The sequence below is a fragment of the Taurulus bubalis genome (genome assembly GCF_910589615.1).
Source record: "Taurulus bubalis genome assembly, chromosome: 2".
Classification (NCBI taxonomy): Eukaryota; Metazoa; Chordata; class Actinopteri; order Perciformes; family Cottidae; genus Taurulus; species Taurulus bubalis.
In genome coordinates, this window is record NC_136590.1 from 17897642 (window position 1) to 17917337 (window position 19696).

Consider the following 19696-nt stretch of genomic DNA (forward strand, 5'->3'; position numbering starts at 1 on the left):
AGACACTCGGATCTCTGTGGTCACATCAAGTGCAGAATCTGACGTGAAAAAAATATTCAAACGGGCGGAAGGAGTCACGGGACCCAACATCCGGTTTTCAAAATACTAACTGATATGAATGTGTTCAGAACATTTCTGACCACATCCACACATCTTTACTGTAACAGTAAGTTGTGTTTGACATATTACAACATGTCTGTAAGACCAGTACAGTTAAGATGTTTGGATGTGGTCAGAAATGTTCTGAACACATTCATATCAGTATTTTGAAACAATAAAACAAAAATATGTGTATAATCAACATACGTGTATAATCAACATACGTGTAATACGTCAAACACAAACATAATCAGGGAGGAGATTTGTTTCTTATCTAACGTAATTGAGAATGCTTATTAGTTCTGGGGGAACGTACTTTTTAGGAGACAGGGTTGCCTATAATGCGTGATGAGGTTGGGGAACACATGGTACTAGATCTGATACCATCCCTCCACGCAGAAACTCTCCAGATCCTTCAGATTCCGAGGTCGATGCTCGTGGACTCTCCTCTTCAGCTCATCCCACAGATTGTCTATGGGGTTTAGGCCTTGGGACTGTGATGGCCATGGCAAAACCTTTATTCTATGGTCAGTGAACCATTTCTGTGTAGATTTTGAGGTGTGCTTGGGATCATTGTCCTGCTGGAAGGTCCAACCATGGCCCATTTTAAGCTTCCTGGCAGAGGCGGTTAGGTTTTCATTTAATATCTGCTGGTATTTGATGGAGTTTATGATACCATGTATCCTAACAAGATGTCCAGGGCCTTTGGAAGAAAAACAGCCCCACAACATCGGAGATCCACCACCATACTTCACAGTGGGTATGAGGTACTTTTCTGTATGGCTATCTTTCTGTCTGCGCCAAACCCATCTTTGATGTTTGTTGCCAAAAAGCTCTATTTTGGTATCATCTGACCATATAACCCTATCCCATTGACAGTCCCAGTAACGTTTGGCAAACTGGAGGCGCTTTAGTTTGTTGTTGATTGACAGCAGAGGCTTTTTGCTGGCATCCCTCCCAAGACTCAACTAACCTCTGCAATTTTCCAGCTGTGATCCGTGGAGATTCTTTTGCCAGTGGAACCATCCTCCCCACGGTGCGTGGGGTCAATGTACACACACGTCCTCTTCCAGGCTGATTCTTAACATCTCCTGTCGCTTTAAACTTCTTAATTATTGCCTTGTCAGTGGAGTCTTTCCCATAGTGATGAATGACTAAGGGAATCGGGCCTGTGTCACCTAATATTTATACCCAAGTGAAACAGGAAGTCATGGTTGACCAAGTAAAAGTTCCTAATCAAACAGGTGAACTTAAAAATGTAAAATGACTGGAAATATACTTTAGTTAGATTTTAATCATGAGATTTTCAAGGGGTGCCAATAATTGTGGCACACATGTTTAGGATTTCTTTTGTATTTATTGTAAAAAAAAAAAAAAAATCTTTCAAATATTTTTCTATAATGAAAAGGTACGAGGATAAACAGCAAATGATTTTTTTCACAGCCTGTTTTGCTCATATTTACTTAGGGTGCCAATAATTCTGGAAGGCACTGTAGGCTACACATGGCTGCAATCCACCAGTAAACAGAGTAGAAGAAGAAGTAGAGGTTGTGAAGGCTTCATGTGCACGGCCATCTGTGACTGCGCAGGCCACATTTAGGCACAAAAACACCCCAGGGGTGTTTCCCCAGTGTGCATTCATCCGGCTTGGAATCAACATCTGATTACATATAGGGGCAGCTAATCATGCAATCAGCAGGTGGGGCTGCATGCACCGCGGTTCTGATTACTGAGCCCCAAAGACGACGTCCAGTCTCAGTTGTCAGCCTGCTCGGACAAACTGTGAATGCCCATTGGTCCAGCCTGAGACACCTTGTCATACTGACTGTCGCAAGTGCTCATTGATTGATTATTGTTGTTTTACCTGCTTAATTTTTTTTTCTTTGTTTTCTTTATGGCCCTACTTGGCTAGATGCATGGTTCATTTCTTATATTCTTTCTTACTTTTGAAAGTTGTATTTCTTGTTAAACTGTAAAAATGCCTAAATAAAAAATCATCTTATACCGGATTGATTAGCATTTTCATGCAAATTTGAGCCCCACAAATTGGCAAACCTCCAACTATATTCTCCTGTAATTGTGTCCTCCTTCCCTGAATGCATGCTGATGTAAAGAAGCTTTTCGAATGCAACAAAGTGATTACCCATTCATTCAGGTGTGGCAGTGAGAAGTGTAATTATACTGGACTAATTGGCCAGCTATAGATCAGCGGTGGCCACATTGTTTGTTGATTGTGGGCCATGTACAGAATAATATAAGTAGTTGCATACCAAACAATAGCACATGCAGAGTTTTCAATCAGTTCCACACCAAGACAATCTGTGTTTATAGACCAGAAAACCCAATATGCCAATATGCCAGTGTGCAAAGTGTGCGACTGATTCATTCGAATTTTACAAAGGTCAAATCACAAGGCAGCGACATCTGGGGTTTGAAAATATAAAATAACTCAATTCAATGTATATACAGTGCAATTTGTTCGAAAAGTGTCTAACTAGTGGGTATATTCTAGATTACTATAACTTATTTTTTTAATCACGAGCAGCAGGCCGCGAGTCGTAGTTCGGCGAACATGGGAGAAGTTTGCTTTCAGGGCTTATTGCCATTGGGCCCTTTCTCTGCCAGAAATTCCCTTAAATTGAGTCAATTACTTGGATTGGTTTATGGAAAATTATCATGGTTTGGACCCAATCCTTTCTGGCAGAAAGCCCAGAAGGCAAACTTCTCCCATTCTAGGGATGAACAATCTAACCGGTAATAGGGTGCTTCACCTCAATGTGCATTGACTGAACATAGACATCTAAATCCATTTGAAAGAAGGACAAATGGGACTTGAGGTACAAGCCTGTGGCTCCGGTATGGCATTACATTGACAGATGACCTAGGTAATTTATCATGTTTGTCATTTTAAAAGCTATACATATTTAAAGCCTCCTTTTGCAAGAAAGCCATAATCCCATGACTAAATCCTTTTGGGTGTCATGATATAAAGTGATCCAGTCAAACCTCGTATCAAAACACACTGCAACTTGGATTACAGGTTATGTCGTGCACTTGTGCTCACGATTAAATGGCACGTGTACATTCCAGTGTCTAGGCTGAGATCTTCTTTTTTTTTTAGGGTTCAGATTTTTTTTAGGGATCAGATCGTATTTTATAAAATGATTGTTCTTTAACATGGAAAGACCAAAAGCTTTTGAATAGAGGAGAGGTAGCACAAATCGAGCAATGTAGCTTCCAGAGTTTTTAAATATGATGTGGACCAGTTCTGTTGTGATGGAAGGTCATTTTGAATGATCGTTTGGTAATCGAGGCAGAAGGACAAACTATCACCAAAGTGTTTTTTTAATTGACTTGACTGTAATTATTTTTTTGAAAACCACAATTACATGAAAGCAGTTGGAGCATGGTCGATACATTATGACAGTTTTGTTGTTATTTCTGTTGTGCTAGTAACCTGCTGTTGGCTCAGGCTAAGAATGCCTACCGCTTAAAAAAAAGAAAGAAAAAGTGATAAAAATGACTAGTGAGGCGACATGCGGTTGTGACTGCTCCATAGTGTGAGTCAGAGAAAAATAGTTGTGAACATGTTCATCAATACACACATTGAACAGTTTCAGGTTCATTACTTATTACTTACGTAGTTGAGCAGATGTGTCAGCTATCAATAGCTCTTCTTCAGCCTTGCAACATAAGCAACCTTCACTGGGTTTCACAGGATGTGGAGGATTTGCTCCTAAATGTGTATGTGTGTGTGTGTGTGTGTGTGTGTGTGTGTGTGTGTGTGTGTGTGTGTTGAAGCAGTAGTGTTTTCCCAGCGGTTAGAGGTTGACAGGCTTTGTAGGTAACAAAGGTCCAGCAGAGCCCTATGATTCATGCAGCCAACAGCGGTTCTCCACCTCATTTATTCACCACATGGACACAGAGCTCATTCTCCATGCTGAATATCTCATGACAAGATGCACGCAAGCCATTATGTATGTGTGTGTGTGTGTGTCTGTGTGTTTTTCCTACTGCGCTGGCTGGTGTCCGGCTTCCCTTTTTGAATTATCATTCCGCTTTGAAATGTCACCTTCCAAACTCAGTGGCCCCCAAGCGGATCACTGTAGGTGTGTGCGCGTGTGCGAGCAAATGAAAGAGAGAGAGCAAGACCTTAACTGGAATAAGGAGAGCGGTACCACGGGTCCGGAGCTGAAAACACCTGAGACTGAGATCCCAAAATGAAACAAGCTTCTTAAGGGTGTGTGTGTGTGTGTGTGTGTGTGTGTGTGTGTGTGTGTGTGTGTGTGTGTGTGTGTGTGTGTGTGTGTGTGTGTGTGTGTGTGGAGAAACAAAGCGATAACATCTCCTAACCCTTTTTACAAACTCTCTGTGTTCTCGCTCACGTCTCTGAGGGGGCCACGTTGCCATGGAAACGTCATTTAAAATCCATAGTCTTCTCAGTGGTGCTGCGTTATTGGTGCAGAAAGTTATTCCTCTAATTCAAGCATAAAAGTACATGGTCAGTGCTATTAAGTGGGGTGTCAAAAGCTCTGGTGTCATGTAATAATTGCTTCTATCCAGAACAAAAATAGACACATAGTTATGTGCCAGGGCTGAGATATAGTCAGACTCAGTCTAAAAACAAAAGAATTCCAATCATTTTAGCTGTATTTTCTGCAGTAAAAGTGGAGCTCACAGTCCATTTCACAAGTTTCTCTTCAGCTCGGATCATTCTCGTTACTGTTCCACCAAGTTCAATGAAATCCAGAGCGCGACTGTGCTACCCATAAGCTGTTGTAAATTACAACAAAACATTACAAAACAGCTGTTTTTGGTTTAGGCAAAGTAATAAGTTTGCTATGTTTAGTAAAAAACATTATGGTTTGTCTTCAAATTACTACAGAAATGAAACAAACAGCAATCTCCTGGGTGTTTTTGACCAATCCACCACTCGTCCTCCTTACATGGTCTTCCACCGACTCAATTGACTTTCGTTGTTTGTTTTTGTTGAGGTTAATCCAAATCAATCCACGACAAAATACATTTCCCTTTGAAATTCACAGTGCTGTTTTGGGAACCTAAGATTTAGGAAACAGGGCTAACTTAAATAGAGATTTTTGTTTTGTTTTGTTGCTGTTCTGATGATGACCCTTAAAGTCAAAACCCTTGACAGCCCTCTCGCTTCAGGTTACCACTGAGCATCAGTTAGTGCTTTATTAGTTTTGAGGTGTTGGCAATCATGACAGCAAATGTTGCGCCCCGGCACCGCTGCTGTCAGTTCAGGACACTCTTTTTGCAAAACTGTTTCGCCTCCCAGATGGGCGGGAGATTACAGCGCATTGACGTCCGGACAGGATTGTGTCTCTTGCCCCGGAGCAAGCAGCTACTGAGCTTTAGATTTGCCGTTCACGTATCAAGACTCAGCAGTCGGCGCATGTTTTTTTAAATTTTTTTTTTTCATCGTAAAGAAGCTGGCAGTATCGGTGAGACTCAACAGCTCTCTAATCCAGTTTGCTTTTTGAGACTAGTCCACGGGCCACTGCAGGCCAGAGGGTCCCCGTAGGTGCAGGGGTGTTCGTCTCTGGCCAGGAAAGAGCGCCGTTCAGCCCACACACAGATGCTCTGACTGGATACACTCGGCGGTGCTTTGATGGTTAAAGTATTGTCAGATCAAAGCAGTCCTCGATGCCTCTCTCCGCTCAGGGAATATACTTGCCCTGCACTCTCCTCTGGAACTTGTTATCTTTGATCAGGCAAAGTGGACAGCGGGTCGCTGAGTGGCTCAGTCCAGCTGCCGAAGACCCTCGCTGAGTGCTTAGTGCAGGTACGACTGACGCTACGTGCCGGGAGCGGGATCTACAAGGCGGCATGCTCAGGCTCTTTTTCTCTGGGCGTGAGGTGCGACGTCTCTGCCCGTCAACGTTTGCGATTCCGTGACTTTGTCATAAATACAACATGAAGCAACTACTGCATCCATGGCAATATTTGCTTTCTTAATCCATCACTCTCCTGTTCCGCTTGTTTTGGAGATACAATTTTAATGAATGATGAGGGGGGAAAAAGCAGACACGTAAAACATTTGATCCACTGCTTCGATCATAATTCACTGGACTACATCCGATGAATTAAAATCATGAAAAAGACCATTCAAGCAAGATCAGAATTTTTATTTTTCCGAATAAGTGGTCGATTTTGCCTGATGTGATATCTGCCGCTTCTAAAGGCTTCTCTCAGTGTGAACGTATCTTAGCAATAGCATCTGTTACTGTATCATCATTATCAGGATTTTTAGCTAAATTTAGTTCGCTCACACTTGTTATTGTGAAATTCTTTTGTTCAACTATTCCTTGTAATTGATAGGGGCAGATGTGATATTGATGACGACAGTAAAGGGAAATGAACAGAGGGCTATGACAGAATGAGATCAACTTAAAAAACAAAAAGTTGAGATCTGTCACGTCTTCTCCTCTTCCCAGAGCAAAATAAGCATCCATCTTTACCTAGCGTGTGGTTGATGAAGAGTGCCAGTTATACAGAAATATCCAGGTAATTTAATGGAATACCGAGTGTATTAACATAAGAAAACCAACAAGCTTTTTTCAGCGTCGTCTTAATTGTACTTTGGGGGCACTAACGAGTCATATTAAATTAGAAAGAAGACGCTCTCGAGTGTATTTCTCTTGAATGCAGAGAAGAAAAATACAACGTTTTTACGAGAATCTCAAATGACCTGGAACTCGTCTCAGGCTCGTGCCTTGTATGCAAAACATGCTATTTTGTATCTTCGTATCTATTATACGTGCTGGCTGCATCTTTGTGAAAGCATTGGCTCGCACAATAATTATTTTTATGAATTACATAATGTCAGGCGAAAACACATGAGAAGGCTATCAGCTGTGTGTGTGCTCTGAAAACCTGTCTCTGTGGTTGGAGGGATAGTTTCTGAAATATCCCTTTGAATGCTCCTATTTTCCACACCATCGTCTAATTAGTCTTCGTAGTCATGATGTGAAATAACCTATCTGTTAAAAAAGTGAGAACAAATATTACTGCTGGCCGTGCATTTTATACCTGCGAATTCAGTGAGTCATAGTCTAGATCAGCTGTTTAACAGCTGGGCGCGGCGCACACACATCATTTGACGCACACACATTCGTGGAAAAAAATGTCATTATAAAATAGCTATAACTTAAAACAAAAAAGAGAAAAAACTATTAAATTATAAAATAGCTATAACTTTGTGATTCTGTTTAGGCCAGCAGAGAAGGCTTAGCAGGCCCTGACAGCCCACGACTGCTACGGCCGTACTACACACAGCTTTAACTAGACGATTTTTGTCAAACATTTATTTCACAGAGCAAAGTTACTCGCCGCCAGTTTCATTGTCGCCCAGCCGCTTGGCTTGTAAGAGTGGTTGTATCAACCACAGATGTTTTTCTGTCTATTCAAATATTCATTGCAAGCCGCGTGCTTTCCATCACAACACAGGGGGGGTAATTATGGTGACAAATTGACTCCAAGCTGGAGGTTCATATACAGGGCAGAGGAAGTGCTCGGTGGGCCACTGAGGGAGTTCCGTCGCACCGGCGGAATTAAAACAAGGATCACATTTTTTACCCCCTCATTAACCCACAAGCATTGATTGGGAGGTGATGCGGACAAAAACACTCTTGTAATTTGCGTAAAGCTCAACAAGCTAGCTGCTTATTATACTCGTGAGGTTTATTTTCTTTTTCACACTACTAAGAGACTGTCCTGACAATAAAAGAAATAAATGAAAAAGAGTCCTCGTAGTCACCAGAGATTCAGCTGAAGCTCATGACCCGTCTGATCAGAATTTCGCTCTCTTTGTATCTGCCCCACTCCGAGTAACCGTTTCTTGATCTTTCTCTTTGGCTCTGGGGCCCTTTTAAGATGATTGCATCACTGTGTGTGAGAAAACACTCCCCTGGGGAGGCATTACAGGCGCATTCCTGCCCATTCCCGTCCGATCTTAACTATAATAATATGGGTTAGGGCCTGGTCGTGAAGACGGATTTAAGAGGGAGATCTTCCTGACGATTTAGCAAATTACTACCTTACATTTAACTCAAACGGGGAAACGACCCTATGTCTCCCATGGACAAGATTGGACACACCTGCATGTAACGTGAGGTGGAATAAATCAATCCATAAACTAACAGGAGTGATTTGTTTATATATACTATATATACAGAATAACAGGAATATGAATAATGATTAACTCCGTCTATCAAAAAAAGCCTCTATTCTAAATCTTGATGAAAGGTACATGTGTGCCTTTCATCAAGTCTTTGCTTTGCAGGATGTCAGTTTGACATCATCATCATCATCATTAGCACCTTCCCTCAGATGCCAACAGGATCCACACCTTATGACACACACTGCGTGTGTGTGTGTGTGTGTGTGTGTGTGTGTGTGTGTGTGTGTGTGTGTGTGTGTGTGTGTGTGTGTGTGTGTTGGGGAGGGGGGCTCTGTGTGTTGGGTGTTAATGTCAAACAATACTTTACCAGCAGTCTAATAACTCATTAATTAAGAGCTGAATGCCAGACCAGGAGACCTAATTTTTCTGACAGGATGTCGGCACACGCATGCACGCAAATCTGTGTGTGTGTATGTGTGTGTGTGTTTATGCCATGGAATTTATTAGATGTTAATGCTGATTTAAGTAGCCATTGGGGATAACACCTCCAGGATGAAGATAAATTAGTTTTTATCAGCTACTGGGGAGTGTCTAATTAGATAATCATTATATTCGCAACGCTGTTTCGCCTCTATCGCGCCGCCCGCCGAAAAACCGAATTTTTCGCAACCATTGTGCATTGACTTAACATGTAATCTACTCGTGCGAATATTTCGCAACTCTTTTGGTGTGAACACGGCATTAGGCAACTATTGCCCGAGCTAGTATTTGGGTGGTTTCTTTGTGCAACAAGCCCAGGATTCCCCGGCCTGAGTGTTTCGTTTTGGTTTTTAGCTTAGTTTCGGAAAGCTGATACATTTCTATGACATTGCAGATTCTAACATAGGAAACCATGACATACAATGAAGTCAAACCAGTTTGTAACGAGTAGTTCATGGGGTAGCGGACATGACTTTCTCTCTAAATGATTTAATCTCCCTTGATTTGGTTGTCAGCCAAATTCTACCGAGGTTATTCCAATTTTAGACATGCAATGGCAATTTGTACTTTTTTTTTTTTTCGTTGTTACAAGTTTATGTTGCAGTGCCCATTCAAAACATGCCTGAATGCTTGGCCTCGGGCATTGCCTCTTGCATCTTTCTCAGGAACTGCTCATTCAAACGACTTTACACTCGACATTGCGCTTCCTTGCTCCATCAGCGATATACTCGCCAAGCGGGAAGTCGATCGGATGAGCAGCCGTGAAGAAATTCAAAGGACAGACACGTACAGACTGAGACACCTATTTTTTATCTTGGAAACTTAAACTCGACAGAACTTGGGACGACTGATTGCACATCGGGGATTGAACACCACTTAATAGATGCAGATGGAATAGATATTGATCAGCGGAGGATCTGATGTCTGGTGTTTGCCGGTCCTGGCCTCTTTCTAAACTATCAAGAGAGTCATTCGGACATCCAGTCATTCATCCTCCTTCTCCATTTTAAACTTTACTGAATCATTTTTGGCCTTTGGGGTTGATCGTGTAAGGAGTGAAGCTAAATGGGGTGATCCATAACAGACCCCAGATATGTTTATGAGTTGAATTGGTTGCAGTTTCCTGAGACTTATTGTATGCATTTGCATATTAATGCGCAAACCGCTCCCCAAGGTAAAAGGGGATGTTATGGAAAGAAAAGACCTACTGTCCCATTGTATCCTTGATTATTTCTAAATGTCAGATGTTCAGTCGGAGAAGAAAAGGCCATTGAGCCGTCGTTCGTCCATGGCCAACATCATTGGCTAGAATGTTCAGCGAGGAGGATGACAGCGTGACTAGCAATCTGCTGGGTGAAACAAAGCACTGTTCACCATGTATTCAGATGCAAATGTATTCATTCAAACGGCAAATGAAAGAGGGGAGTGCATTACAGGTCGCTACTCTTAATATTTATGTGATGCATTTGTTTTACATTTCTGTGGTGATTACAGTGTTGGGTGCCTGCTCTTATAACAGTCCTGGTGACCTCTCTGAGCTGAAAGGTAGAAATTGGATAAGAGGTGCTCACTTTAAACACCTGCATTTAGAGTCAATACAAAAGTTGGTTTTGAAAAAGCAATGACGCTCTGATAAAATCCAAACCGTGGTGCAATTTTTAAAAGGTATGAATTCATCAAATAAAATTCACAGGTTAGCAAAATCCTACATCCAGGTTTCCAAATGTTAATACTTTTTTTTTTTATGACACAGAGCTTGGTAAGTCTGGCAATATGAGTATAGCAGGTCATTAGTGGCTATTTTGGAGCTGAAAAACTGGTGATTATATTGCTAAATATACAACCTGGCAAATTACACATCATTGGCCGTAGTAGCTGCAGCTGTTTTACAAGTCTTCATGTTTGTTAGTCTGCACCTGCAATGCACCGAGGGAAGTGGGTGTTCCTTTTCAGAAAACAGCATCCCCCCCAACGTGTTTGTTCTGCCATCGGGATCAATTCAACACTGAAGACATGAAACAACGTGGCTCATTGATGTGTTTATAGTCAGGGCTTTGGCTGGACCGGCAATACTTTTGAAGTTTCAGTAATTTGCTCACCTGCAGAGATGTACATGAACGTCTTTGTGATACTATGCAGAGAAGGGCGTATTGGGTAACCCCAGGTCAAAGGGGCTTGCAGTGGAGCGGAGACACACAACCCTCCAATGTATGCTGATGAGTCCAAATTGTTCATGCTTGTTAATGGATAATGTAGTCTGTTGGTGTTTGCCAAACATGACACTGCTGGTTAGTGGGCCTGTGCGTTATTCCTTTGAATATATTATCCTGGATCAACTCATTGTTGGGTCGGGTCGATTTCAGGTTTTGCCAGTCCCGTCAGGTGTTCCGAGCTTAAACCGGTTTGACTTGCAGACCTGGTGAAGGGGCATTTAGCATTAGGAGACGTTGATCAGCATGCTCAGGTAACTTGTGTCGCAATAGTAATAAGCAATATGTCAATGTGATAAATATAAGATTCCTTTTGTTTGATAGACGGATTAAAAGAGCCGCTAGTGTCTGACAGACGGTGGGCAGTTTACTGCCAAGGCAGGCGACATGAAGGGGATTTTGTTTTAGTAGAGGTGGGAGGGGGAAGAGGCGCATGGCACCCTTTGTGTTTGTTTACTGCAAAGTTCATGTTTTTTTGGGGCTGACGAGACATTAGCTAAATTATTCTCAAAGAAAACCAATGTGGCGATAATCTAGATTCGAGCCCGACAAAAGAGGTGAGCCGAAAAACAGGCAGAATGTGTCACACTCTCTCTGACCGTCTTGCCGACAGTGACTCCGGTCTTCTCTTGTGCCTTTGTCCCTACTGCCGCTTATCAGGGAGACACACAATTAGTTCCGGCTGAGGCCAATTAGGTCTTTTGCCGGGCACCGGTCCCTGAGCCACTTCCCACACCTCCCTCTGCAGCTGAGGGCGACCACGCCGCCACCACCACAAGAGGTTTGACAAACAGTGGCTTACATTAGTTAAGTATTTAAGCCTTGTAGAAAATATAAACAAATATCAGAATATGTTTAAAATAGAAGATGTTAAAGTGTTCCGCTCGCATACACTGCACGTGCACTGTACAGTGTACACTTCAGACGATCTTTATCTATAGGTCGATACTACGAGTGCGGCAGTTCGTTAGAAAGCTACGGTTCTCTGGATTCCACCGATCATTTCAAGATCAGACCACCACAGCAGCTACAGTTAACGTTAATGTCAGACAACAACAAACAAACAAACGATATCTGAATCTAGGCAACTCACCGATGATGCCTCATATTGATCCAAAAATCTGGTGTTGCATCATTTCATATCAGCTTGAAGATATGAAACCATATCTATATCTACACTCACCTAAAAGATTATTAGGAACACATGTTCAATTTCTCATTATTGCAATTATCTAATCAACCAATCACATGGCAGTTGCTTCAATGCATTTAGGGGTGTGGTCCTGGTCAAGACAATCTCCTGAACTCCAAACTGAATGTCAGAATGGGAAAGAAAGGTGATTTAAGCAATTTTGAGCGTGGCATGGTTGTTGGTGCCAGGCGGGCCGGTCTGAGTATTTCACAATCTGCTCAGTTACTGGGATTTTCACGCACAACCATTTCTAGGGTTTACAAAGAATAGTGTGAAAAGGGAAAAACATCCAGTATGCGGTAGTCCTGTGGGCGAAAATGCCTTGTTGATGCTAGAGGTCAGAGGAGAATGGGCCGACTGATTCCAGCTGATAGAAGAGCAACTTTGACTGAAATAACCACTCGTTACAACCGAGGTATGCAGCAAAGCATTAGTGAAGCCACAACATGCACAACCTTGAGGCGGCTGGGCTACAACAGCAGAAGACCCCACCGGGTACCACTCATCTCCACTACAAATAGGAACAAGAGGCTACAATTTGCAAGAGCTCACCAAAATTGGACAGTTGAAGACTGGAAAAATGTTGCCTGGTCTGATGAGTCTCGATTTCTGTTGAGACATTCAGATGGTAGAGTCAGAATTTGGCGTAAACAGAATGAGAACATGGATCCATCATGCCTTGTTACCACTGTGCAGGCTGGTGGTGGTGGAGTAATGGTGTGGGGGATGTTTTCTTGGCACACTTAAGGCCCCTTAGTGCCAATTGGGCATCGTTTAAATGCCACGGCCTACCTGAGCATTGTTTCTGACCATGTCCATCCCTTTATGGCCACCATGTACCCATCCTCTGATGGCTACTTCCAGCAGGATAATGCACCATGTCACAAAGCTCGAATCATTTCTAATGGTTTCTTGAACATGACAATGAGTTCACTGTACTAAAATGGGCCCCATAGTCACCAGATCTCAACCCAATAGAGCATCTTTGGGATGTGGTGGAACGGGAGCTTCGTGCCCTGGATGTGCATCCCACAAATCTCCATCAACTGCAAGATGCTATCCTATCAATATGGGCCAACATTTCTAAAGAATGCTTTCAGCACCTTGTTTAATCAATGCCACGTAGAATTAAGGCAGTTCTGAAGGCGAAAAGGGGTCAAACACAGTATTAGTATGGTGTTCCTAATAATCCTTTAGGTGAGTGTATGTGTTTCTACATGCAAAACAAGTTTGCATGAGAGCACAGACGAAAACTGAGTATAGTCAAAAAATTACCTCCTATCGTCTAACCCTAAGCACTTTTCCTTAACCTCTATAAAAACAAGGAACGATGGGAAGGAGAATTCATGAGGAGTTAGGAAAAGACAACCGCGACGTTTAGCAAATCCGACTCCACTTTCACTAAGCGACGTAGTTATGACACGACGGCAGGCGGATGTTAGTGACGTCAGTCTGTCTGCAGCGGTGAAACTACAATGTTGTAGTCCATCTCGGACCACAATAAAGATCATCTTAAATACTTTGTCCGTCTTCTTACGGTGTTGCGTCATGCAGACGACATAAACAACCCGGTTCATGGTATTACTTTATTAACGAGGTTGGAATATAAATGAAAGAAGGAATATGTGAAACCAAAGTATTTTTCAGAGTACAAAGCTACTAAAGTGTCTCTTCAGTTTCAAACATGCTGAATTAAATGCGTAATCCCACGAACAACATATATGTGTCTCATATCCCTTTTTGTTGTTATGGTTTATCTATATGCAGATTATAATCTGATCATAAAAATATGCAGACAACAGTTTTTGAAACACCACACAACTTGTGTTGACTTTTATTTTTGACTTTTTTATTGTAATGTCACAAAATAGTAGATTAAAAAGATGATAATCAGAAACATGACCCAGACTCAAGAGCTCGTCCAGTTTAACGCTTTCATTAAAGCTTCTGTAACTGAAGTCAAATAAAAGAATGAGGGCTGAAACCTGCAGTTCAACACCAGAGAATATAAAATACGTCAGTTTAACCACTTTTCAGCAACGTATTGTTTGTAGTTTGCCAGCAGATTTAACAGATTATTGAAAGTATTTCCAAGTTATAACAACGCTTATTTACATGATCTGCGTTTGTCGGTCATGATCGTTTGTTCTTGTGAACGGCCGAATGATACGTCACTTTAAATGTTGTCGCCGCAAGGAATTGTGGATTGGCATTATCTCCTTTCGTAAAGGCAGTTCCAGTGGCTCTTGTGCCAAAGGAGCTAAATTAGGAAGCATTGAAGCTCCTTTCATTTGCGTTCAGGGAATTCGCAGAACATGCACTAGGCATCATGACAACAGACTGCTGCAGACAGATCCTGCAGTTTGTTATTGAATTAGCACGGAAATGCATTTATACTTCATTTACTCTGTGTCAGCAATACTGGTAGTAAATATGAATAGTACCTCTATAAGTTTGCAAGACTATAAATATGTGAGGGTTTGCTCAACTTCACAAAGTTGGTCTCTCCGTGATCCAATAGATTGAACTCATACAAAAGTCTGAAAAGGTGTGTGTGTGTGTGTGTGTGTGTGTGCGTGTGCGTGCGTGCGTGCACTGTGCGCTTTTGATTGATACAGGGCAGTTGCCACATTGACTTTTCTTTCCGCATCTTTCTCAACTCCTGCCTTCCTCGTCAAACTGTGACAAGTCCTCTGAGACGTCTCTTCTGCTGCAGCGTTCACACAGAATGAATCACACAAATATCAGATAGCTGGAGCACTTTCATATAGAGTCCGACTGAAGCACAAGAAGATCTGTGCTATAGGCATCGTTTATTCAGGCTCAAGAACGAGTGGGTGGAAGCATCGACCAGTTGGCAAGTGAAATAGTAAACTACACTAAAACTGTTACTTTAATACATTTCAACCCATTCTCTGTGTGCTGTTTCATATTTCCAAGATACAAATCAGCACACTGTGTCCAGAGAAACCATTTGTTAAGAGAGCTGCCAATAAAAATGTTTTTTTGTTTTTTTTGCCAGTGAGTCTCCACTACCATCCAGCTGTGTCCAAAACTGTGATCTGATTAAAAAAAAGAATTTGTGATTGCTTTCAGTCCGCTGAAATGCCAGAGAAAGGTTTTTGTAGCATTTGTAAGTGTTTTTCCTTTATTGTTCAAATTAATAAATTGGCAGTTAACTCCAAATATCCAACATATATTTACCATTATAAGCACATGTGAACTTGGAGCCGCTGGCAAGACCTTAGTGTGCTGACCCCTGGCAAGGCAGACTGGCTTTAGGCATGTGGAATGTCACCTCTCTGGTGGGGATTAAATAGACTTGAATTCAAGAGAGAGGAGGAGAGAGAGGTGAGGTGACTTCAGCAGAGCACGACCGTTGCTGGAAGTGTTTTTAATGGTGAGCTTGGACCTGCTGATGAGACTGCATCATGGGTCGTCACCAAAGGTCACCGTGGGTTAATAATGTTCTCTCTCGATGGTACATGAACTGTCCCGTAATGCCACACAAAGGCACACACACACACACACACACACACACACACACACACACACACACACACACACACACTCAACTAAATACACACTAACTCAGTCATGCCGACACACATATCAACACATATAGAGATGGTATACTCTTCTCTCAATAACAGATGCATGCAATGGTCGTGAAAATAATAAAGATGGAAAGTGATTAAAACATTGAAATGAGGAAGTATTTATCGCTCTTGCCACATTAATTATTTGGGAAATTTTTAACAGGTCTATTTGTGCAGAATTCAGTCTTTTCAGCACACCACATCATCCCCAAATGTCATGCACCACCTAAGTCATTATGGCTCAGCAAACTTCCTCCTCTTCATTATTTTTTTCTCTCTCCCTGTGCAGCGTTCTAGGCTGCATCTTTCTCATATGCCTCATTGCTGCTGGCGTGAGCAAGAATGACAGATATTATTTGAAACAACATCATATGGAATTCAATTGTATTCAAATTCAATTAAATATACATGCTTATGGATTACATACATATGGCTATCCTTTAAAAAACATCCTTTTTTAAATAAAAAAACGATGTATTTATATTTTGAACAATATTGACTAATTTACATTTATTTATGCACTTATATATATGCACTTATGTATTTATTTCATAGGCATATTTATTTATATAAGTTCATACATTTGTGGCACAGAGAAAATGTATCATTAATAATATTTTATTTTTGTTTCCAGCCTCATTCCTTTGATTAAAAATAAATATGTTGTTTGTTTTATATTTCATAGCCAGTGCAACAACATGCTAAGGAAGGAGGCTCAGATTAAAGAGACTGTTGGTAGAATGGCCAAGAGAGAAAATCTTAGCCTCAGTCTCCAGAAGGCGGACTCCAAAGTCAGCTGGATGGCGCTTCTTTGGTCAGCTGAGACCAAAACCATCATAAACATACTATCCCCATGGGGAAGTATGGAACCGGTTTCAGGCTTATGAGTGAAACAGGGAACTCCTTCGGGGAAACCTTATGCAGTCTGCAGGAAACCTGTGAATGTGGAAGACATTTGCTTTCCAGCAAGACACTGAGCCCCAGCACGAAGCCAGGAATCGCCTCAAAGCAGTGTGTTAATGTCCTGGAGGGACCTAGGGTCAAGACCGGGGTGTGGTGCATAGAGACTCAGGTGCAAAGGAAAGAGACCGGAGGCAGGTTTGGGGGAATCCAAAACGTACTTTACTTAGTCAAAAACTCCAAAACAAAACTAGGAACTGGCCAAATGCAAAGCTCACAGAGTACAACATGAACACACAGGAAACAAAGACAGTCTGTCAGGGGACAAGGGAAAGCAGGGGAGTATATATAGGAGAGGGGAAACACAGGTGTAGGGAATCACAATCAGAGGACACACATGGGGGTGGGTGGCTGAGGGCAGGTGAAGGGAATGACATAATCAAGAGACACACATACACACAACCAATTAACCGGCAGGGCATTCCACCTAGAGGGTCCAGATGTCACTCACATCGAGAGTTTGCAGCTGTGTCTTCAGGTTGCGTCTGAAGAGCTTGTTCAGTTTTGTTGAGAGAAGAATGGGATAAAAATGACATCGTCCAGATGTGCAAAGCTCCGAGAGACCCATCCACACAGACTCAAGGCTGCGGTATCTGCCAAAGGTACATCTAGTAAATACTGTCTTGGATGCGGTTGATATACTGTAAAGAAGCACTTTGTCTTTTTTTTTTATTTATTTATTTTATTATATTAATCTGAATCACTTTATAGTAAGATTGTTTTCACTTTGACATTTACGAGTCATATTTACATTGTGTTTTTTTCAATGCACCAAAATCCTGATACTAGGGGATGGTTACAGACATGAATCTGAATTTTAAAATAACATAACCCTTAATATTACTATTGCGATCGTGAAATTAATAAAATAATATATTAAAAAAAGGAAAACAGCTATTGTCAATAGTCTCCTTGAATCATCTACAGACACTTGGCTAATGCCATACATGAAACATGAATAACGTATGCATACTATTCACAAAACTTGAATGGCTTCCAAGAATACATGGAGTACATTCTAACTCTGACGCACGCAAGCTCTCCCAGCACTTAACCTGTGACCGGACAGGAATGTAGATGTTGCAGCCATGAAGGAGAGGAAATACGGATGCTTTTTAGCCCTTACTTTTAGACATTATTCAGCTAATGGTTTGCATGTTGAGTATGTGGGCTCTCTTTTTTTCATCAAATTGGCCATGTTCCGTGCCGCTAATTCATTGATCAGCCTGGTGTGTATTTGCTGACCTCAGATTTAAATTAAAATTAAATTTGATCTTTGTTCTGGATTAAGGGTAATTTAATGGTGTGCAGTGTACTGTAAATGATTATCAACCACTTTATTTATGTTTTGCCCCACCAGGAAATTAAACAAACTTTTAAAGCAGCTCATTGTACAAGAAAGAAAAGCTGGTGCTGATTTACTTTCCACAAAGTGACTTCATTGACCCGCATCTGCATGTCCCCCATGTCAAAATCCAGTTTCAAGGTTTTACTGATGCTGTGCTTAGAGGGTGCATACATCCACATCAACAGCCGTTGAGTAGTTGCCGTCTTTTAATGCAAGTATTTTTACATCGTGGTATTGCTCAATACTTCTTCCTAGAATGCAAATGGGGGCCATTTTGATGTATTTTCTAAGAATAAACTATAACATACCAGCTCGCTTTTAGATTAGGAAAGTTCTCGTACTATAAGCAGGAAACTTGGGGACCCATAAAATGAAGTTTTTCCTGGGATGTTCTGTTCATAAAGATGGATCCTAACCCCTGCTGTCTCTATCCACAGGGTGTAGGTGCTGACCCCCACACAGCCTTGGCTCTTCACCCCGAATCCAAGCAGGCCAAAGAGAAAGCGGACGAGCCGTCGTTCCAACTCCTGGACTCTGATGAGATGACCATCAGGATAGGTAGAGCTGGACCTTTCTCAGGCAAGCCTCCCTTCATATACCCGCATCAGCTCTTCAAAATGTGCTGGATTTTAGAAAACAAAACAAAAACTGTGTGTTACACATCATCAAAACCGCTGTAGCCACTGTAGTCCCACTCTAGGCAAGTTTTAGGCACCAGATCACACTGATGCAGATTAAAAATGCATGAAGAGGGAATGCATTGGCTATGACGGAAATCTCACCTGGAGCTTCTCTGATGGCTTCTTTCCACTGTCCTGATTTTTCTGTTCTTCCTTTTCTTCCCTCGTCTGTCCATCTGTGACACTAATTGGGTGTTTCAATCTGGATAGCTCGCCAGTGTGTTTTCTTTTATTCCATCACACCCACTAAGTCACATTCATACACGTTGGCGTACACGTTTGTGAAGTGAAGCTACGTACCGTTTTAGAAACCAGCAGGCTTCTCTTGACCTAGATTAAGTTTTCAGACCGTCAAATTCGCCAGATGACTGACTTTGTGCTTCTGATATGTCTGTGGAGCTGAGGAACTGATGAACACGTCTCATCTTCCAGCAAATCGAAGGAAGACTACAACACAATGAGTGATTACAGGCGGGCTTGCACAGGCTCATCTACGTGACAAAAGAGTGCAACATGGTGGGGAAATTAGAGGCCAAATAAATGCAGGAAAAACTCTTTAATGAAAGAGGAAGAATAGAAAATGCTGGTGTTTTGTGTGTTAGCACCTAGTACTGTTTGTTTAGTGGTATACAAGGACATTATAATTCCTCTGTGTTCTCAAACTGTGTGCCTGCTGACTGTCTCTCGGTGAGCACAACGGCGGCTCCATGCCAACGCGCTGTAGTTCAGTTTCTTTGGTCCGGACCAAGTATTGAACGAGTTGTTGCTTCACTTCACCAACTATTAATGGGGAGCTGCAGAAGTACACTGAGCGGGTACACCTCCTCATGTGTGCAGATTATTTATTATTGGATCCCTTCCCGAACAGGTCACAATAAGCAGATGCATGTAGATATATCATATATCTACTGTCACAAAATGATGTAGTTTGGTAACGCTTTCTATGACACCGAGGTCTATAACGTATTATAAACATACGTATAAT

General features: G+C 41.8%; 1 protein-coding gene across 1 annotated transcript in view; it reads left to right on the plus strand.

The window, feature by feature from the left end:
- The window catches only part of slc39a11 (solute carrier family 39, member 11), a gene marked incomplete at its 5' end in the record, with an annotated part of 97118 nt that overhangs the window by 34767 nt on the left and 42655 nt on the right, over positions 1-19696 (plus strand). The window contains one exon of the mRNA XM_079237670.1: positions 18469-18610. Within this exon, the coding sequence (XP_079093796.1) occupies positions 18469-18610 (142 nt within the window). The remainder of the gene's footprint in view (positions 1-18468; positions 18611-19696) is intronic.